The sequence below is a fragment of the Syngnathus scovelli genome, chromosome 1, assembly GCF_024217435.2.
Source record: "Syngnathus scovelli strain Florida chromosome 1, RoL_Ssco_1.2, whole genome shotgun sequence".
NCBI classification, from domain to species: Eukaryota; Metazoa; Chordata; class Actinopteri; order Syngnathiformes; family Syngnathidae; genus Syngnathus; species Syngnathus scovelli.
In genome coordinates, this window is record NC_090847.1 from 23,060,814 (window position 1) to 23,083,827 (window position 23,014).

Here is a 23,014-nt window from a genome sequence, read left to right on the forward strand (position 1 = left end):
CTGATGTCTAGCTCTAAACCTCTGAAAGTACCAAAAGACAAACGCCATGTCTCTGTTGAGACATCAACTCTCATATGATTTCTATATAGACATAAAAGATGGTTTTTCCTCTCATCTCATAGATATTCAAGAGTGTTACGAGGTAACCTTGCAGCTGAATGTGCAACAAAGTGCACTGGAGGAAGAGGAAGATGGCGAGCAGGAAGCATTGGAGGTACATTTGGCAGCAGTTTTTGCAGTTGGGGGTAAAACACGCTTAATTGTTTGCTTTTGCCGCCACAAGTGGCCCGTGCGCTACCTGCGCCGCTCGCTCACTCCTACGAGGCGAGCCGAGTGGGGCAGGAAGGAGGAGGAGTCAAAAGGCCATTTGCTCGGTCGGGGCCACAAAGTCAGCCTGTCCTTTCATTACGACTCTTTGTGTATTTTTAGCTTGCAAAGAGTTGTGTATTTGAAGAGGGAGACTGACTGCATGTTGCTCAGACATGGGGCAGAATGCATCCATACGACTGTCGCAATTTGGAGTCCCATATACTGTCCAGTGTTTTATGTTGAAGAAATCTTGACACATGTCACCAAATAAGAATGTCACTTAAAGCCGCCTATTTGCGCTTTGTCATTTGCTAATATTTTCGGAATCCCTCCCATGGTATTTGTTGTCAAAGACCTGCCGATTTCTCTCTTTTGAAATCAATTGCGGAGCTTCATTTAGACAGAAATAATACCCTTACCCATCATAAAGTCTGACATCATAGTCGCCAGGAAATATGTTAAAAAGAATTTTTGTTGTGCTATGCCTTGTGATATTTTTTAGATTCATTAATTGGATTTATCCTTCAAAATCATTCAGCCCCGCCGTATCCAATCAGCGGCGGCGTGTGCGGCCCATTTCTTCCGCGTCAGTCATCTGCTTAAGATTGGAACCACGTCAAGCGCACAAACTCAAAAGTGCGCCTTCATTCTGCCTCGCTGAGCTTCTTTTTTTTTTTTTTTTTTTTTTTTTTTTTTTTTGTTTTTTTTTTTTTTGTTCCCTCCCGGCTTCCTTGTGATTTGTGCTGTTTGCTGCCTGATTCCCTCCGTCCATCCCTCGATCAGCGAGAGAGAGAGAGAGAGAGAGAGAGAGATGCTTAAAGGGCACCCAGCAAAGGAGCTCATCATTATTCCGGCCGTGTCGTCACCTGGGTGGAGGATGGGAGAGGGAAATCAAATGAGTCTGCACATTCCTTGGTGTGTCACAAAGAGAGGCAAATAGCTGCTGCTTTCAAATACAACATAAGGCCTTTTCCTTCCTCAAATTCCCAGGCGGAGCCGCCAGGCGGGTTGCAAGGGGAGCTCAAAGCAATGAGAATGACAACAGGTTCATTGTGCCTCCTGACATCTAGCTGAAGAGCGTTTCATTGTTCTGACTGTAATAATAATAATAGAATAGAATACGAGATGATAGAATAGACTGCTTTTATTGTGATTGTGCAGCGACAAAACAACACAATAATAATACATTCGATCAGATTTAACAAAGGATGAATGAATGTTGCCATTCCCAATATTTAGCTGAATAAAATTACAATAACCGATTAATCGGACGATCAATAAAAAAAATGATAACATGGAATATAAGCTATAAAAGCTATAAAGCTATAAAATAGCTTATTTTTTGGTTCCCTCGTGCTTACAACACTAGAAATATAAATTATATAATATATAATCATGAATTAAAATTTGAATGGTTTGAAAGACTTTTTTTTTTTAATCAACAGGATGACTTAAGTGGAACAAATCAGCAATTTTGTTGTTATTTTATGTCCAAATGTGTAAGAACCCCCCCACCACCACCAGTTTTCTTTTAATTTTATTTTAAAAGAGCGAATATCAAGTGATTTGGCCACTCCCTACCCACTAGAGTTATTTGATGCCACAAGATGGTGACAAATCACTACTTGTCTAAAGGTTTTTCACAGCAAATCAGGTTGTCCACTAAATTTTGGGTGCAAATTTGCAAATACAGTATTGCAAAAATTCACTCAAACTTCAATGCATTGAAACCTTGCTTCAATTCACTCAAACTGTAACGCATTGGAATTTTGCTTGTTGTCTGAATGCTTGATGTCTCTTTCACCCAATCAATAATCTGCAGAGTTCAAAATGTCCCATTTCGAAATTCATCCATTTGCCGCTTATCCCGACGAAGATCGCGGGTGCGCCGGAGCCCATCCCAGCTGACTTCTAGTGCCCAAACCCCCCGAGTGCATCGCTGTGATGCCTATTTCAGAATTAACAATTGAGAATTTTACCTCATCTTTTCAAACATTTCAGCACCAAAACCTTCTCTGCATTCAGGAACATAAATTTACTTTTTCAAACCTTTCAACCATTGCCCAATGTTTGCTTCATTTCCATATAGTCCTTAAAATGGACCTTAGATTCATCATAGTTTCAACAATTCAATCAATCCCACATTTCTTTTTATAGTTATGTTGACCTCCACTCAGTTTCAAGCATTTTTTTCCTCCCTCAAAGCAAAGATGGAATTCTTCTTGTTTGAGATCGTAGACCTCTGTGCATTGTGACTCACTTGCATTGTCTTTTCCACTTCCATAAGGCACCTCAACTCTCATGAACAAGCGCTTCAACCTGTGGCCACTTGGCTTTTTTCCTGAACACTGCCCTCTGCTGTATTTTAAGGTGCATTGTGGTTCATTTTGCTAATGAACCCAAGAAGTGTACGGAATGCAAATAGCGTGACATATTACATATTCTTTTTTTTATCTCTTCATCCAGTGTTTAATTTTTTTGGGATAGTTACTCCGGCCTCACTAATATAATCACCTGCTATTTTTCCATTGTGCGATTTTTTTCTTCTTCAAGTTCCCCAATTCTTTTTTTTTTTTTTTTTTTTTAAGTCACATCAAATCACATTTTATTTGTCTTCTCTAAGAAATCAGGAGAAGCAGATGAGCAGAATCAAGAGCACGAGGGTGAAGGCGTTTCCCGCATCCGAGTGACGTGCCGAGGAAGTGATCGCAAGGTGGAGCGAGTATGTGGCCTGGTGACTCGTTCGCATGTCGAAGTGCCAAAGGTGAGTTCTTCCAACTTTTTTACATACATTTGTAATTGATGATGATGGCACACTTTCTTGTGGTGCTTGAAGAATTAATTAAATGTTTAAAGTGCGTAAAATTATAAAGTTGGAATACACTGGGCTGATCATCTGCTTTGATATTAAGTTAGCATTTTGAAGCATGCCAAAACCAGTTCAAAACTTTGCTCAAAACTAAAAGTACAGGGAACTCCATGCACTTTCATTTTTGATTTTTTTTTTTTTTTTAAGAATAGAAACAACAAACAAATTATTTTGTTCATTATGAATTCATTGAAGAATAAAAGATCTTGAACATGGTGCAAATTTGACAAGATGTTTAATAAACTTAAGCAAAGGTAAGTGTTAGTATTTGTAAATATACAAACTAAAAAAACCTTTATTTCACTGCAAATGAATATCGGCTCCAAAAATCAATTATCGGTGTCTGATTTTTAATAACTGACTTGGGAGAAAAAATATTGGCCTATCTCAAGTTACTGAAATTATTTTCAAACCATTTATTTTCAAATGTTAATATTTTACAAACTTAGAGGTGGGATTGAGTCACACTGATTAGCACAACGCCTCACAGTGCAAAGGTTGTGGGTTCGAGTCCGGCTCAGGCCTTTCTTTATGGAGTTTGCATATTCTCCCTGTGCCCGCATGGGTTTCTTCCAGCGAGTCTGGTTTCCTCCCACATGCCAAAGCCGCTGCACGGTAGGCTGATTGAGCGCTCCAAAGTTTTTGTGGGTGTTATTTTGAGTGCAAACGTTTGTTTATGTGTGCCTTGTGATTGGCTGGCGACCGGTCCAGGGTGTCCCCGCCTACCGCCCTAAATCAGCTGAATTTGGCTCCTGAATAAGTGTGAGCATTCGGTGGTCGACTCCAAAATCCTGATTGTCTAAATTAAAACCTACAAATGTGTCAAAAAAAGTAGATTTCGACGACATTTGTGAATTTTTTTGTCATATTGCACCAAAACACACGATGATGATGATGGAGACCTATTTTTTTGCCCAAGGGGGACTATTTAGTGGCGTTAAGCGGCAATGCCACACATTGACTCATCGCACATTGTATATGCTCACATTCCTAGATGGTTGCTCTTGATAGTGAGGCATTGGATTCATGTGTGTGTGTGTGTGTGCGTGTGTGTGTGCGTGTGCGTGTGAGACTCCCTCTATTGCACGAAGGAGGGAGTGAACGGAGGGAGGGATGGTGTGGAGGAGGCTAGAAAGACAGAGAGAGAGAGAGGGAGAGCGCAGGAACGGATAGCCGGCGTTACCATAGAAACCACATTCCTCCCCCGCCTGCATCCCTACTGACTCCTCTGTCTCTCGATCTGGCTCTGCTCCTTTCACTTCCCTACCTCTTTTTTGAAAAAAAAATGAAAAAACTGTGCTTCTCCCCTTCCATCTCTACCCTTCCACGGGCCGCACTTCATCAGGTTCTTAGTTGGAACCTCCACCTTTCTAGCACCCTCCACATTTTCAGCGGTTGCAGACGGTGCAAAGCGAATGCGCAGAACAGACTTTGTTCATCTGCCTTCTCATGCACCGACGGCCACATTTTGTTTTCCCTGCGTCTCGTCTATTTTCTTCTCTCTATTTTTACTCCGACTATCCTCCCCTCCCCTCGCCGCTTCTGTTGAGTAGCATGCTTCACTGATGCCCCCTCTAGTCATCGCCATTCTGCCTATACATGCAGGGCATCTTTTTTTTTTTTTTTTTTTAACCCAACTCACTTAGGGTGACCTTAAGCGTGTTCACTAGGATAGCGACGGGGATGTGGTTTCTGGTGAATTTTGCAGTTTGACCAGTAACCCAATTGAAATCTTGGTGGGGTTGGAGTTGGATGTTGGCTGTTGGCCAGTGTATGGTGAAGGATCATGCCGATTCAAGTGAATCATTTCCATTTAAAAACATGGCTTTCGTAATAGTACATTGGTTGTTGGGCCAATATATATGTTTTTTGTTATTACAAATACCTTTAGAAAAAGCAAGGACAACACGTACAACTTGGGCCGCCAGCATAGACATCAATACATAGCGGCTTTCCTGCCATGTTTAAGAGGGTGCCTCTGATTATAAAATTCCACATGACTTGCATCATAGCAGTATTTGCCAACATTCATTTATTTTTGGGAATATTTCTGATGAGGGCCGCAATATTTCCCCCACACGCTGTGGCGGGCCTCCACAAATCAATGTTGGCCGCTACTAAAAGATAGTCAAGGTATCTCTCCACTAGTGGTAGTAGAGTGTCCGCCCTGAGACTGGAAGGTTGTGGGTTCAAACCCCGGCCGGGTCATACCAATAACTTTGACTTTTTAAATGCAGAGGACAAATTTCACCACACCCAGATGTGTGTGTGACGACAATCATTGGAACTTTGACTTTAACTTTTTAGACTTAGGCGATCGTTTAAAGTGGCTTGAGCTCACCATTGCTCCATGTTGGGCAAAGCCTACCTATTGTCACCACCAAATTTGATGGTCAGTGAGCCCAACTGTCGTTGTTCTGGTAATTTGATAAATTGTCTTGTTTGGAGTAGATGACTGGTACCTCCATCTGAAGGTGGACATCAGGGATGTAAAATTAACACTCAAGTGGCTTTCTATAGTTACAAGTCTCAAATCCTCCCTCACCCTTTCCGAAGCTTGTGAGCTGCCCCTTTAAGCCACCCTCACTACCGACTTGCCTTATTAGGTGTCGCATCCGGTCAGGTGACAAAGGAGTAAGTCACATGGCTTGTCATAGAAATGCTTCACAATGACTCAATGCAACAGTCTGCGTTGGTTGGGGGGAGAGGCGGGGGTTGGGTTATATTACGATACCCGTGCGTGCGTGCGTGCGTGAACGCGAGGTGCATGTGTTCCATGGTATCCAGGTGGGTTTACGTAACAAGGGAAGCTGACGCTGAGCGGATTGCGCGGCGTTTGCCCGCCAGGCAACGAGTGGAGAAAGAGGAGAAATGTCTCCGTTGAAGAGCGGCCGGATAATTCCGTCCACCTCGTGCCATAAATCACACACCAAAGTCTTTTTCCATTGGATCACAGGTCACCGCTTTCATTTTGCCAAGATAAATCACTGAGCGCTTGCCCCCACTCCCGCGCCCCCGATCCGAGCTGTTTAATTGGGCACGCTGTTCATCAAGGTTTGTGTGCACATAAAAAAAATAAGAGACTGCAGGCTTGCAGATTGCACAGAAAAGCACGTGAGGTGAATGCTGTGCACGTTTCACAAACCAGCTTTGAGTCTCACAAGAGGATTTTCATCTTAAAAAGCATAGCTTGGTCATGCGCCCACATTGTTCACTCGGATTCATCCAGTCAGTCAAATCTTATTGGGACTAACACTTTAGCTGGGTTTCAATTCTCCAAGATTGCTAGGTAACTAGCTATAGTTAGCTGGCACATGCGTCTTATTGTTGCCATTCATAAACCGGTGGTTCTCATCTCTTTGGTTTGGAATCAAAAATGGGTCGCAGGCAGGTGGTCAACACTTACAGAAGCCCCTTGAGTTATGCTGGTACTGACATAATAATAATAATAATAATAATAATAATAATAATAGGTAGAGCACTGGTTAGGGTGCGGGTTCAATTCCATCTCCACCCTTCCCCGTGTGGAGTTTGCATGTTCTCCCCGTGCCTGCGTGGGTTTTCTTCAGGCAGTCTGGTTTCCTCCTACATCCTAGAAAAATGCATTTTCGACTCATTAAGCACTCTAAATTGCTCCAACTTATAGGTGTGAGCGGGAATTCTGAAATGACATTATTAATAAATGTAAAATAATCAGTGTTTGGTTCAGCGTTTTGTTTTTCTTGGAAAAAATTGGGGAGTTTACGGGCCATTATTTTAAACAGTTATGGATGATGTAAGGATCAGGTTAATTAACAACAAATTCTATTGAAAAGACTTGAAAAAAATGATCAGTACAGTGAACATTTTTGTTTGATTTCCTCTCAGTCAATGTATGTCATGACATTCATGATTTCGGGATTAATCTTAAATGCGTTTATTTTGGTATTGCTGTACAGGAGAAGGAAAGTTAAACAGTTGTTTGAGAATTGTAGTTTACTTTATTATCCAGTAGTAAATTACCTTTTTTCTTTCCTTGCACTTGACAAATAATCTGTATACAATAAAACTAAAACACAAAAATAAAGCATTGTCATAATAAAACCAAGTTAAAATTAGTTTAAAAAAATCACCCTAATAAAATTATTTATGGGTGACTACAGAAAAATGAGAAACTGTTGAGGTGTGTAAAATTATTCTTGTAATTAGTAGGAGAAATTTTACACAGGATAAGACAACTTTTAGCAGACCTTTGATGCCATCGTTTTTTTTTTGTGACCGCAAATGAAAATGTATTCATTGACATTTTGACCGAAATCGGCTAATTGATCAGAGCGCCGCTCATCTCTGCCCTTTACTCTCAAATTTTGGCTAATCATTGATGACTGTATTTTCGCAATAAGGCATTGTAAAATCCTTCCATCACTCCTGTTTTACGCCAACCAAGGCATATTTTGAATTTGTCTCTCACTCCTTTTGTTATATAACCGTGCGGATACATATGTAGTATATTACTATGCTTCTTCATCTGACAGCGTTGAGCGGAAAATACATAAGGGCAGAGAACATTCCAGATCCAGGCCAAGGTTGCCAGTGTTGCAATCATGCGTGCCGTGATCAATCTGCTCACATCTTCCTCTCAAGCTGCTTTGCAAGCCACGCCCCAGCACCGCTCTGATTGGCTCCGTTGAAGCCGTGTGTCTTGCCGTCAAAAAAAACCCCAAAAAGATCCATGCATCTGAAAAGGAGATTGCGCTCTCTTGATTTTTAGTTCCACTCTCGCTACTCGGTAAAGCTCTGTAGGTTGCGGTGAGACAATATCATTAAAAAGAGGTGAGCTACTCGTGTGGCGCAGCTTGCTGTGTGTGCCTCCTGGATGGACTGCAATGCAGATCCTGTCGGTTTATAGCAGTAAGCTTGACTGGAAAGCGGAACTTTTTTGGGAATAAAGTTGTTTTGTTTGCGGAAAAAAAAAGTCATCACATAAAATGGATGCATTTTGCTCAGTTTAAAAGTACAAATCTGTGCTAATATTATGATGTGAATGTCTAATGAGGAATGAAAGTCATAATCCCTTTGTTATAATCCACCACCAATCAAACATGACGACCACATGTAGCCCTAAATGATGACGAATTTAAAAAGTCACCTTAAAGTCAAAACGATTTGATTGCAAATTTACACTTTTAAAGAATCTAATATGAGAATAAATCCTCCCCTCCTCAAATAATGTGACAGTATTTTTAAATCAAAAGGGATTACAAAACACGTTCAAAATATCGAACTAGGGCCATATTCTTGAAAAAGTGAGTTGAGGAGCTTCATGTTCATCTTGGTGCCAGGGAGCTGTGTTGAAGTGAGTTGAGGCACAAGTACCTATGTTGAAGTGAGTTGAGGTGCTTCACTTTGACAAAAGCTTTAATTACGTGCCATCTTCTGAAACTTTGGTGCTAAGTAACAATGTTGAGGTGAATTTATGAGGTTAATTTTGGCCCAAATAGTATTTTGCCACCATCATGACGCATCAAGTCTTTGTGCCAAGGAAGTATGTTGATGTGAGTTTCGGCGCTCTACTCAGACAAAATAGTGCTTTTCTGCCTTCCGGTGGTATCGGTCGTACATGTCTAGAGTAACTTCATAATTGATTTATATTACGTTTGTTTTATTGAAACGCAGGTCCACCGCACAGTGTAGTGTAGTGCCGTGCCAGCCGTGTAGTACGTAGTTTCCGCAAAATGCCCTTCTTATATAAGCTAAAATTTTGTTGGATGCCGTGAGTAATATTATGACTAAATTGCGGGTCTTTTTTGTGAGGTTGGATGGGTCTTTAAATACACAAGCAAGTCCAAATTTATTTTTATGCTTTTAGTGGAGCACCACGTTTTGTCACAACATGTCGGCAAAGAAGGTCGGCTACTAAGCTGCAGTCATAGTTGTTACCACAGATCAGCGAGAAGACCGTGATATGTGTTCTGTATACATATGTATGTAGACGTTTGTGCGGGTAGCCGAGGATAGGTTAAAAATAAAATCAGCAAATTGGCGGTATCACGAATGTCAAAGACTGCAGTGCTCATTGTTGTATTCTGTCTGTATGTTGAAGGAGCAGTTGTTTGAAGATTTGCAGTTGTTCGAAGATTTACAATTAACAGTTCATCTGTGATCATTTTGACCTTAACCCATCCATAAATCATAATCCTTTTGTTTGACAAAATTATACCATTTGTTTCAACATTTTGATGTTAAAACATAAAATACACTGTACAGTTGACACCCAAGGTGTGGCCAAAGCCAGGACAACCTCAGAGGTGTGACAAGCAACTCATTTGGGGGAGGCTCTACTGGGGTCACTGGAGTTTGAAATACGCGGCTTAGTTTTAGCAATTAGCGGATCGCACGAGGCTTCTAGACCGACACACATGCTCACTAATCTTTCCTGTGTCAGATGGTTAACAAGACAGTTGAAGGAAATTGACTCATTTTGTGTGCGTGTGTGTGTGTGAGTGTGTGTGCGTGTGTGCCTGCGTGCGTGCGTATACACCGTAGGGTTGCCAAAGGGTGGAATATTTGCAATACATTTCTGGAAAAATTCCAGTCAATTTCCATGGGAAGTTAAACTTGGTAATATTGAGAATATACTGTGGGAATTTATTGGTAGTAGATTGGAAGGCTGTGACAGACAAGAATACATAGTATCAGCAAAAAGTGAAAATAATCAACGTGCACTTTTTGCAATCCTACATATGTGCGTTCACACGTGGGCCTTTTTCAGTCATAGCAGTGACGCTAAGGTGCACTTGGCCCTTTAAGAGCAGTTAGCGGACGGCTCTCCGCTGCTGCCGCCGCTGCCGCTGATGGCTGCACTTGCAGCCGATTGGCTGAGCCCGTGGGGGTGGGGGGGTTGGGTTGTTTTGAGGGCGAGAGGGATGCTGCTACGTCGTTGAACCTCCCCCATAGCGCCCTCCCTCCCTCCTGGCTCTCTCTCGTCACAATCTCCTCCCTTGCCCGCTCACATCCTCGGAATAATCCACATCTAGGGCAAGCTGGCTGAGAGGCGATCACAGCTCAGCTCCTCTCTGCAGCCTTGGAGAAGAAGAAGCAGCACTAACCCCTTTTCAACGCAGGGGGAAAAAAGAAGAGCAGATTTCGACCGCAGCGGAAGACAAGGAGGGTCGAAGAGCAAGATTTTTTTTCCATTGGAGGACACTGTTTATTTATACATATTGTTTATATAGCTATATATATTTGTACACACGCTTATAGATATTTATATATAGATTCAATTATCCTTGTACATATCCGTATTTGTGCTCGTCTGTTTATAGTAATATTTTTATATGTATTTGTGTGTGTAAATATATATAATGTATAAGCAAAACATATATATCCATATATATATCCATATATATGAATTTATATGCGCATCACTGTGAACCAAGAGGATTCTCATCTCATCGGGGCTGGTCTCTGATTGTGATCGTACACAATATTTTCACTATTTGATCTTCTACGTCAAGAGGACAAAGACGCCGTGCCCATTTTGTATTTTTCTTTCTTCCTCTCCATCAACCACCCCCCACCCCCCCGCCGCTTCGCATCCGAGTAGCCGAGAGCAACGGGATTTGACAAAAGAGGGCGGGAAAAAATCTCTCAAATTCCTGTGATTACTGCGCTTTTCCGCTGGCATCTGCGCTCCGTTTAGCCCATCGCGGCGCCGTGTGACATCAGCCCAGCGCCCGCCCAGCCAGCATGCACAAACACCACCACTGCTGCAAGTGCCCAGAATGTTATGAGGTGACCCGCATGGCGGCCCTGCGCAGGATGGACGCCCCCGCCTATGGAGGAGACTGGCAGGCCGAGCCCTACGGATACCCGCCCGGGTACGGAGGAGGCCAAACCTTACCCGCTCCGGCCTCTGGAGGAGGAGGCAACATGGGCGGAGGAGGTGGCGGAGGAGGAGGAGGAGGAGGGGGCACCTTAGGAAGAAGTAAGGGCAAGATGATGTCTGGCGGTGGGCCTGCAGGCCCCAATCCAAAGGGCCAATCCAAAGGGGGGCCCAAAGTCAATGGCAACAACTCAAGTGGACAAGGAGGGTGGTGGCCTGAGTGCACCTGCACCAATCGGGAGTGGTATGAACAGGTAAGCTTGGGATTTGGTCTAGGGTATGGTCTGGATACCCATTGATTAACTCCCCTTCAATCTGCTTAACAAGCTATGATTGAGTGTTTCTCTGGGCCTGCTACTGTCATTCACTGTTTTCAAATCTAGACTAGCTGAGAATGGAATGTGATTAGTTCACACTTCAAATCTAGATGAGCTTCCATTGCCTTTTTCCTTGGGTTTTGGTGTAGGGAATGGTTCTGATGGTTGTTCTTTAGCTCTTTTCAAATCTCGACTGGATAAAATTGGCTACTATGATTGGGCTTTGAGGTAGGGAATGGTTCTGGTTCTGGTTCAGGAACCCTCTTCTCAGACAGACTATCCAAGATTGAGGGTTTTTTTTCTCTGGGCCTTGGTGTAAGGAATAATTGTGATATCAATTTGTTAAGTCTAGACTCGCTAAGATTGTGGGATGCTTACGGCCTTGTCTTAGGGAATGATTCCATTTATTAAACCCTTTTCAAATTTAGACTCCAAACATACTCACTCCATACTGTTTAACGCCATTTATTGTCTGTTATCACTGTTGCGCATCTCAAATGCTAAGCCCCCCCCCACACACACACATACAAATGTAGCTGTACTGTCGAGTAAAGCACCTACAATGTAGAGTAGTCTTTTCACTTTGTCACCCCTCAGCCTTTCCAATGACTGTGATTGCAGAAGGCAGCAGTGTGGGAAGGACAGAACAGGACTGATCCAGTTTGAGTGCACACATGTAGATCATGTTTTTGCATTTGATGACTAATGCTTATAGATTGAAATACGCCTGGGCTTCTGTGCTGATTCAAGTGTCAGAGAGCCCAAAAAGAAAATGGTGCATTTTTTTTGTCAGGAATGCAGTTATGTAAAAATGTCTCATCACAAGCTTGGTAACGGAAACACTTGACTGTCGCCTCGCGTCTCGTTCCGTTGAGATGATGGAGATGCCATCGCTTGCTTTCGTATCGATGGACTCCATTTTATACAGCAAGGATTCCGATTTAATGAACGTGTCCTCCGCAATGCTCACGCCTGTAAGCCTGTCATGCATCCAGCAGACATTATGAATGAAACCCTTGCGTTACATTTTGTTTCCGAGTGTATTTACATGAATGACATCACAGTTGAGGGGAGGAGGAGGAGAGGGGGGGGGGGGTTAAAACGAAATAGAGCCGAAGCTGCCTCGGAAGCGTTAATTAAACAACGTGCATGTGTGTGAGCTCAAGTGGGGGGAAGGGCTGCGCTTGTCGAGCACGAGATTCAAGGAACGGCTTCTTCCTGCCATGCATGACTATGTGGCAACGTAGTGTGGAGCCGCCGCATCGTCGTTTATTTATTTATTTATTTATTTATTTATTTATTTATTTATTTATTTATTTATTCTACGTCCTACGCTGCATCTTAAGCTGCGTAGCAGTAGAAGCAAGGAGGTGAGAAGGCGAAGAATCATCATCAGCAGCAGCAGCACAGGGGCAAAATGGAGGCTGAGTATTTCAATGATGCCCCTGAGCAGAGACGCAGCCTGGATAGAGATAAGGAAATGCGGTGCCTTTTCTCCCCTCTCCCCATCTAGACTCTGCTTTCATTTCACAGTCGCCACACTGTTACTGTCGCCCAAGTCATATGTACACCTTTCGTCTATTGTTCATAGCCCAAGATTTTTTTTTTAGGATAAATATTTATCCTTAACATTATGATCGCTTACCTATTTAAGGAACTAGTCACCAAAATGTTTGCAGATAGAGATAACAATATGTACTTCAGTTTTTCACATATTGAAAACCTGATCTTGATGTCATCCAACATGCACCGAGAAAATTGGACCATTCTAAACTCCATAGAGCAAGTATCCGACGTGACATTTCATGACGATGCGAGTCAAGTGCTAGAATTGTGTGGCGATATGGGCTTGGAAACCAAGAGAAATAAGCCAATAAAGGCAGTGGCGAGGGGGCGGCCGTGGTAGTTGTGCTGGCTTTGTTGGGTTACATAAGAGGAGGGAGTCGGTAGTGCTGTCCGAGAAAGAGGACCCCTGACAGGGTAGACGAGCATCTGTCCCTTCAAACCAAGCCAACGGTGTACGAGCAGAATGAACCCGCACTGCCAAAATGCTCATCCTTGGGAAACGTGGTCAGGAAGGAACACCCCCCCCACCACCACCACCACCACCACCACACACACACACACACACACACACACACACACTTCTTTTCTTCGGCTAACCTTTACCAAGCCTGGAGAGCGAGCTAGAAATCAAACACGCCCAAGCACATACCACTGCTTTCATAACAAGTCGTGTGGCCGATGCGACAGGATGCAATAACATTATTCTCTGAGCAAGAAATTGATAACACCGTTGACGTTGTTGTGCTCCGTCATTTTGTAAAATGCCTCCTCCTCGATGGACAGTGAACCCCTCCGTTTAAATCCATTGTATTGATAGTTTTAGCATTCCCATGTCCTGAAACCAAATTTAAATGTACTAAAACACACTGCCTAAATTATTTCTTTCTTTATTTCTGTGAATCAAAATGAGACTTTTTTTTTTTTTGCCTGTACAGTTCTTCAAATAACAGGCAAATTGTCCCTGCTTGTTAATCCCAAGTGATGTTCACTGTAAAACATGACAATAAGAAATGTTATGCTTTGTTTGATGTTGAGAGTCTGATATGAACAGATAATTGAAAAAACAAAATGGGAAACTTTCAATCCACTGAAACTTCAACACACATGACAGCCCAGCCTTATTTACCAAGAGAATTAAACATTGTATGGCGAACTTCAAAATTTTCAATCAAACAATATTGTAACAGCTCCACTAGCTTGATGCTAAGATAACATTGAAACCTCCAAGACAGGCTAACGGAAATAAGCATATCTAATGATCATTGTAAACCTTCGAAGAACTGCTCCTTGAGCACACGTAGAAGCATCGCTTATCACAAAACAGAATTAAAAATATTAAAGTTAAACATCAACAAATTCAACCAAACCATACAATAGCAAAAGGCTGCTAGCTTGATGCTAACATAATATGAAACACCAAAGACAGACAAATAGAAATTGATGCACTATAGATGTCAGACCTTCAAACAACTGCCTTAATTTTTTTCAGCATCCGCAAATTCTGCTCAAAGCTGAAATCTTGTCTCGCAACACATACGAAAAAAATGCGCTACATACTAGCTCAAGTACCATAAAAACGGGACACTCGTCAGTCAAAGTATTGCTGTCTATTAAAAAGTAATCTATTTATGAAAAACAGAAGGTTAAATAATCAGAAAAAAGAAGAGCCCACAATTTTTGCAAATGGAGTCTTGTAAAGCCTTTAAACATTCTTTGGTCCATTTCAACAAAATTCTTCGTAAGTCACAAACGATAGGATTCAATTCAAACTACATTAAGCATAATGGTTTCATGATTTCATTCCTATATTTTTCTTTCTGTATAACCAGACAGGCTCAATCTCTTCTCCCAAATCCTCTTTTGTTTATTACAGGTCCTCCGTTGTGTTTGCACGTGGCATGGTTTTCGATTAATTCACAGGCACAGTGGGCGTTCCGTGTTGAACGCTCCCATAGGTGATTACCACGTGAAAGCCTGAAGGCCTCGATCAGAAATGCGTGCGAGAGCGCGTGCTCATCTTTCACAGTCACATTAAGTTGTCGGTGTCACTGGCGCGTACTTCCTTCCGTCTGATGAGATTTTGTCCGCACTGATGCGATTTGCCCTTCCTTGTAACCACCACCTTTGAGTATAAACAAGCTTGTCATGTTTAGGTGTTTGCGTTTTGCTGCTGATCCTAGTAAGTTTTTATTTATTTAGTTTTTTCAATTATTTCCATCTTCCACGTAGTCTGATGGTACAGCTTCTAAGCAAGATGCAAGTTTGGTAAAGTCAGCCTTGGTGGAGTTGCGCAGTTTAGTCTTGTCATTTTTTCTTTTTTTTTTTTTTTTTTTTTAAACACTGTCCTGATTTGCATTGTTTGAAGATTGAACCTCTTGCTGGGATTTTGTGGTTCCTAGTGGTTGGTGATTGATTCAGCCTATTTTGTGATGACGGGCTGCAGAAACACACAGCATTGGTTCTGCAAAAAGTATTTGAAAGAAAAATGATAACTTTAGTTTTGAGCCCTTCATTTTGGTTTCAGCCAATTTTTGTGGTTGACACAATAGACTCAGTCAATTTATTTTAATACATTGTCCTACCTGTAAATACATTTGAGTCGGGTTGAATCGACTTGTAGAAATATTTTACAGCAACATTAACTCAGAAGACATTTTTATTACTTAGCATTTCACCTGTTGATGTTGAGCTATGCACCTCAAATCCTAGCAAGATGCCATTCGAAGGATTTGCAAACTAAAACCGTTGTATCCAATTGACACCTCACACAAAAAGAGAAGGAAATACTTTGTCAACATCCTCAATTTTCCCTTAAACATCACTCTAACTAAAATCTGCTATCCTAATGCCAACATGCTATAGAATGCAAAACGTAATCGATGGCCGAACAGAAATTAGCATGGATGATAGCATGGACGTTAGCATAGATGTTACGGGAATTCTAACCCTTGTAATGACAGACTCGCTTTGCACTTTGAGAACTATTACTCTTGAGGGCTAATGTAAAATCGAGAAAATCAGGGTATGGTGGAGACTTCCATTTGAAGAAATCTGCTATTTCCATTTCTTCTCTACGGCCGCAAATGATATGATGACATGCACCACAGTGGACGTGCAAATGCACATGCCCACACGCAGGTGCCCACATACGGTTGCCCGACAGAGACCTTTAGCTAGCCTAAAAGTAAAGTGTCCCAGACCCACGAGAATAAAGAGAAGCGAGCCTGTGATCAAGAGGAAAAAAAAACAAACAACAACGAATCACACATACACTAGGTGGTTGGTGCCACCATTACATGACGTTTAACTCCCACGTTGCACCTCTGCAGTGCACCTCGGAGGTGACCGAAGTCCTATGACTACGCCACGACGTTCTGTTTGCTCATTCGCAAAAGTGGCCCAAGGACTCACAAGTGCAAGTGCTGAAATTTTCCATTGTGATCCAAAAATACACACAAAAGAAAACATCTTAAATTGTCATTCATGTTATCTGTAGTATAGGCTACACAAAAAACTGATGAAGAACTAGTTTTGAAATCAAAGATTAGCAAAACCTGTTCACATTTTTAAAAAGATTAACGGGAATAAAATTGATAGCAGCATCTCTTTTTTTTTTTTAGGTAAAGTTAATTTGCTATTTAATTAGACACGTAAAATCAGACTCGATGCACACTTTGTCTTTGCGGACCAAATATAATTACACGGTGGGCCAGATTTGGCCCGCAGGCCAGAATTTGACTAGTGTGTGTGAGAGGTGGTCGTGAAAATGACATCTTTGCCACAACATTGCACTGGAGCCGTTTTGCTCGTGCGTTGAAAGGTCTTACTGGTGAAAAAAAAAAAGGCACATGAGTGCACGGACAACTCAATCCGCTGGTAGCATATAAAAGTAAATGCTTTGTGTGATCCTATGGTGGTCCTCCTCCTTGCCAGACAACAGAAGGGAGGGCACTGTTACTTGTTAATCTCCTGCTAGTTTTATGTGGTTCATTGGATTTATTTTTTATTTTTTTATTTTGCCGAATGCAGTAGCGACTAGCCCAGTAAAATGACGCCACGGCGGGCTCCCAAATCAGCGATGGAGGGCCGCAGGAATATGAGCTGCGCTCAAGGGACCTTGGGTGGAATTGTGGGCCAGAGTTAAATGTAATGTGGCTATTAATTAAAAGAAAGAGTTGTGTATTGGGCAATAGATGCAGATTCATGCTTGAGTCTTGAATCTGGCTTAAAAGTCGCCACGCTTTGTGTTGCAGTGAGCCAAAGGCGAGCATCCTCTGCAAGGTAACGTCCCCCACACAATCGATACGAGTGGAGAGCTCCTGAAGCTTTCTGACTCCTCTTCATTTTTGTGGGGGTGTGTGGCTAGCTGCTCAGGCTGTTATTACTTTCATCCGGCCATTTTATCAGCTCGTACGTATGTCGGTCAGGGCAGAACATTGAGAAGAAACATCGCAGCTTCGGGTTCATTCCAAACAAGCTTGTTTTTTTTTGTTGTTTTTTTTTCTTGACGAAGCTCAATCTTTCAATTGTAATACATCTTGGAGTTTCTACTGTGTGGAACAAGAAGTGGACCATATCTTATTTATTACCACACACGTCTAGGGTGTACCTTCTGAACAGTTATTCAAATTCGATTGCCTTCACAGTGGAATGGAATTCATGCATGGGCAAATGAGCCTTTAGCTGTTTAACATCCTTAAAAATGTAAATGGAAGGGATCTAATGTTTAATCCTGTCACATGCACCTTTGACGAGACAAATGATGATGAAAGAGCTTTTTGGGCCCCGTCACATAAATGAGCTAACTCCATCCATCTGTCTGTCCGTCCATCCTATCAATCATGTAGTCAGAAAATTATCATTACATATTCATCCATCCATCCATCTATCCGTCCATCCGTGCATGCATCCATCCATCCATCCATCCATCCATCCATCTATCCGTCCATCCGTGCGTGCATCGATCGATCGATGGATGGATCCATCCATCCATCCATCCATCCATCCATCCATCCATCCATCCATCCATCCATCCATCCATCCATCCATCCATCCATCCATCCATCCATCCATCCATCCATCCATCCATCCATCCATCCACTCTCCGGGAAAAAAAACAAAGACTGACTATGGCTATTCCTGAACAAGCGGGGACGGCTTGGGAATGTCTAAACTTATGTTGGCAGTTTTCCCCACTGCATTTTTCATGTCTTGCTGCAAGTGTAAAGTACATGACACACATTTCAACATTTGTCGTGAACTCATGCATACATCTTTAATTCAATGGTGCATGCGCACGGTGCCATTATGCTTCAAGGACATTGGCTTGGATGAGACCAACATTGACTTATTTTGGGGTAAAAATGTGTCGGTTGAGTGGAGGTTCGATTTTGTGTGTGCGTATGTGTGAGAGTCAGAAGAGCCTAGGACAATTTGGCGTTGCTGTTTTAAGTGCCATCTCTGTCTAATGCATTATCCAAGCAGCCCTTCAGCCATTTGGTCTGGCCTCTCGTGTGTGCGTGTGTGTCATCTCCCCCATCCTCCGTCCCCCTCCTACATTTTTTATGCTCGGTCTGGATTCGGAGAGAAATCGGCGACCGCAGCAACACGCTGCGTCTCAGCGTTCTCACTACGCATGTCGGGAGGGTTTTTACACAGACGTACGACTTGTCCATCAGTACGGATTTTTACCTTTTGTTTTACTTGAATAATTTATCATTTGTCCATCATTAAGAAATAGTCGATGATCACAGAGTCTTCCAAAACAGCAACATTATAAGACAGGGTGATCCATTCATTTCAGACAATAATTCAAACCCATAAAAAAAAAAAAAAAACAGGCTTGCTAAGTAAAATCCGTGACGTAAACGACAAATCCCGATATAGCAGGGCTGTCGTGGGTCAAAAAAATCTGTGGGGGAAAACAACAAAAAAAAAACCTCCTCATTCTGTTGTTTGGGTTGGACAATAGAAGCAATCCCAGTTTAATAGCATGCATGATTACACCTCATGATGGTCTCTCTCTGTCTGAACATGGCTTCCGCGGGGTCTTTTCATCCGCTCAATTCTGTACGTACATGTACATACCGGTGAGCAGAGTTAATATTCTGAGCCTCTGACGTAGGCTGCAGTGACGTCACAGGCTGTCTGTCAGAGATTTTGGATGAATGCGAGCTTGACAATTTGGACGGATAATTTGTCCGCGACATGTCCAGCTCACTGGGCCAGAAGCACATAGTTGCATTGATATTTATATTTGTGGCGGTGAAATAGGTGGCCAGGGATCGAGTTTTAAGCTTCAACAAGCATGGCAAAAATCAAGTAAGCAAAATTTGCACACAAGCCGCATTGTACATGATACATTGTGATTGCAATCACATATATCTTTTTTTAATGGTCCATTCTCTTCATTTCCTCACTTCATTGTTGCTTAGTTAATGTTTGCTATCAGTTAGTCGAACTGGCAATTTAACCTAATTTTGCATTCCTTCTGAATTGAGATTCCGTACTTCCGTACTTGTTTATCTTTTGAGTTGCGGTCCTTCTCAGGACATGAAACTGAACGCAACAAGGCCGTTCAGGTTGTCTTAGCGAGGACTAGATTTTGAACATGAACTAACAGAGCCGCTTTAATACCGACTTTCTTATCTAAGACGTGTCATGTAGTTCAAGACACATCACTCAAGTCCATTACCATAACTACCAAGTCCAGTTGATTTTTTTATTTTTACTTGAAGCTAGACTTATAAATCTAACTCTGGAGTACATTTCAGAGGTTGCACTCTTTTGCTTTCACTTAGACTATCTAGAGGGGCACAATCGGTTGATCTTTACCCAGAGTCCTTTTTTGTACTTCTGCTCGACAGGGCGGGAAGGAAAGCATGAATAAAATGGAGGCACGAGGAAGAGAAATGGATGAGCTAAGTAATTACCCGTGGGTTTGCGAGAGGTGTTGTCAGGGTCTCTCCATGTGGTCAAATGTGCTGGCAGATACATATGTACACGCCGAACAGACGATGAAGCACAGTAGTGGGACTTTTGGATATCAAGAGCTTCATTGTCACCGCTCTGTTAGCTGAGAGCCCGCAGATCCCGATCAGCCCGCTTATAAAACCCAATATGCGCTGTTGCGGATTAATATTCGCCATTAAAATGTCCAATTATGTAATCAGCCAAATCCAAGCTGTGCATGCGCTCAGCGGAATCTCTTCTCATCAGCCTGATCAAAAGGACTGACTGTGAAGAACGACTCGGTCTGATTTGCCAGAAACGTTGATGATATTTTGACTTTCATTTCTTTTTTCAAAATGGTAGACATATAGTGCAAGTCAGTGCTTCTTGAGTCAAGGCACATTTTTCAGTGCAAAAATCTCAAGGCCAGCTACCCCATATATATTGTAGTAAATCAATTTACTCACAAATATAGTACTAGGTGTGAAATCTGCATTTCTTTGTGAACTCATTCCGCCGTGTGAAAATCAGCAGGTGGCGACACAATTTAATTGTACTTGTTACTTGTTTTAGCTGTCCTGAAACATCACTGACATACGTAGTAGATAGAGCAAAGACATTAAAATAATCCAATTCAAACTTACCAAGTGAAATTGGATCATATCCTTCAAGCCAATGGTTGGCCATTTTTTTCAATTTTACTGCTCCCTCATACCTTCTTTGCCACTTTTTTCGTGCTCTTCATTTCATTGCATCGGATGCAGCTCAGCGCCGCATTTGCCAAAATGAAATCTAAAAATGCAGGCAAGTCTTGTTCAAGTTCAGGCTTGTGTTTCATTCATCAAGTCCGGAAACCGACGACTCAAGTCATGTGACACGAGTCGAGCGCTGCGAGGGAGGCGACCCTGCTTCGCTGACCTCCCATGTTGGCGAGGGCGGAATGGTGTGATGTCACCGATGTCTCGCCGCGTTGATGTGCTAAATCTTATTCTGTGACTCACTGTCCTGGCTGCGGATGTGCTGATCAAGAGCATTGTATGGGCGCAAATTTTGGATTTGTTCAAATACAAGGATGACACATGTCTGCCTTACACAACTAGTATGACCCCTGTGCTTCACAATTCTTTGATTTGTGTTTTAGTGTTCCACTAAAAAAACTCGCCTTCCAAAGACAAAAAATAGTCGTTTGCCGTTATCTTACAGCATCGAGACAACATGAAACCTTTTTGGATTGCGTCAATTGATACAACTTTTGCACAAGTAACAAATTTGCCAACATTTTGCTAATAAAGAAATCTGGGTCTTTTTAGTTAGCGATTATTCTGTTGTACAATATCAACGGCTATGCGTGTCAATTGTACCTTGCGCCATCTAGTGAAAGAGATTTTAATAGTTTTTCTTGCCTCTCTATGTAACTAGCACAGGCACATAAACAAAGAAAAAAAAAAACTTTTACTCAACATTTGGACTATTTTTTTTTCACAACACCCATAGACCTACATTCCAGAGAAAAAAAAAGGCAGATTCTCGACTTTCCCTTTTCTCTTTCCCTTGAAGGTGACATTTGCCATCCAGTAAGCCACAGCGTGCGTTTGCAACGCCGCATGAAGATGAGGGCGGCTTGCCAACAGCTGTGACGGACTATTAATTAATTACGCTCTCGTCGATGTGTGTTGTGTTGGGGAAGACGAGGTGGGGCCTTGTGGGGTTGTGCGTGTGTGTGTGTGTGGGGGGGGGGGGGTCAATGAGGGGGCGACAGTCACAGTCACAATGCTCAATCACAGCCATCCTATCGGAGAACTTTGGAGCTTTAATGGAGCAGTTTTACGGTCGTCGTAATTAATTTCAGCGCGGCTGCTTATTGGAATAAATAAATAGCTGATTTGCGCACGTGTTGCGGCGGCAGAGACGGAAAGGAAGCCGGTGACCTTTATGGTTAAGAGATTCTCAGCGTATCATCTCATTAGTGCGCCTTTTGTTCTTGACAACCGACGCACCCATCCTTTCGCAAGGCCTTCGCCGCCGCATCCCCCTGAGCCGCTCGACCCCTCCACGCCGCGCCGTGAATGAGATGTCGGCCGCATGGTAATTAAGTCGGTATTGATTGGACTGCAGCGTGGCATGCGGCGGGCCAATGACAGCCAAGTGAGCAAGCAACGCTGACTATAGACGATCATATATCAGTGTTTCCTAAGCTTTATCGAGCCAAGGTGCATATTGTATTTTACTGAAGGAAAAAGTCTCATGGCACACCATCATATAAAAAAGAAAGAGGAAGAGAAGGTACCCTACTACTAACCTTGAGTAATAATTTTTTCCCCGCAGCCGAGAGATTATACAGTATATATGTCTGTGAGTACGGTTGTATGCTCCGTTTGAGTTTAAAGTAGCGCTTACTTTAAGGTTAATAATTATTGTAGCATCTTAGCTAATGTCCCGTAGCCCGTCTATGGCCTTTCACAATACACGCTGCATTGTGCTCGCGGACTTTTGTTATTATGTGGTTTAGTTGAACATTTAGTTGTTTCAATATTTGGTTTTCATTTCATTTTGGTTTACAGTATGTGTTGCTCCTCCGTGTGTGTTATAAAGTCGCAATAGTTTTAAGGTTTACCGTTACTGTGTTACATGTTAGTTTTGGATTAGCGGTTGATATTGTATTGTTTAGTTTAGGATTTGGTCGCATAAAGGAAGTCGACCCAAAAATGCGCTTTACAGTGTGATATGTTATATGTTCCCCTACTAGTCTAAGCACAGCGTTCTGATTGATATTGACTTTTGTGGAAGATGAGTTAAGCAGCAAAATCCACTCGTTTTTTATCCATCTCAGGGGGCAACCATTTCGTCACTTGCTGTCGACTGAAAATGACATCACAGTTGCCAGGTCTCATGTCACATCTAATCACAGCTCAGCTTCAGAAAACTGGTGAGCCGTGATTGGTTGTGACTAAGACCTGGCAACTTTGATGTCGTTAATATTTGTAACCCTGTGATCAGAAATGACTCTTTTGAGATTTAGGGCTGTTTAAATACTGTACATTTGACTTACTGAGAAACTGATGGGGGGGGGGTCAGAAAAAGTCACTGAAGTGTTGAAATGTCAATATATAATATATACATAGAATGATATAGTTTGGG

The 23,014-nt window shown here is 42.3% G+C and overlaps 1 protein-coding gene across 9 annotated transcripts in view; it reads left to right on the top strand.

The window, feature by feature from the left end:
- dlg3 (discs, large homolog 3 (Drosophila)) overlaps positions 1-23,014 on the top strand; it is a 63,016-nt gene that overhangs the window by 6,943 nt on the left and 33,059 nt on the right. For 3 of the 9 annotated variants that reach the window (XM_049762152.2, XM_049762158.2, XM_049762169.2), the window contains exon 1: positions 10,174-11,296. In XM_049762152.2, coding sequence (XP_049618109.1) covers positions 10,907-11,296 — 390 coding nt within the window. In that variant the 5' untranslated portion in view covers positions 10,174-10,906. Of the gene's footprint in view, positions 1-122; positions 215-2,932; positions 3,074-10,173; positions 11,297-23,014 lie in introns of those variants that run through there. The other 6 variants (XM_049762109.2, XM_049762133.2, XM_049762141.2 and 3 more) reach the window with 4 other exon arrangements.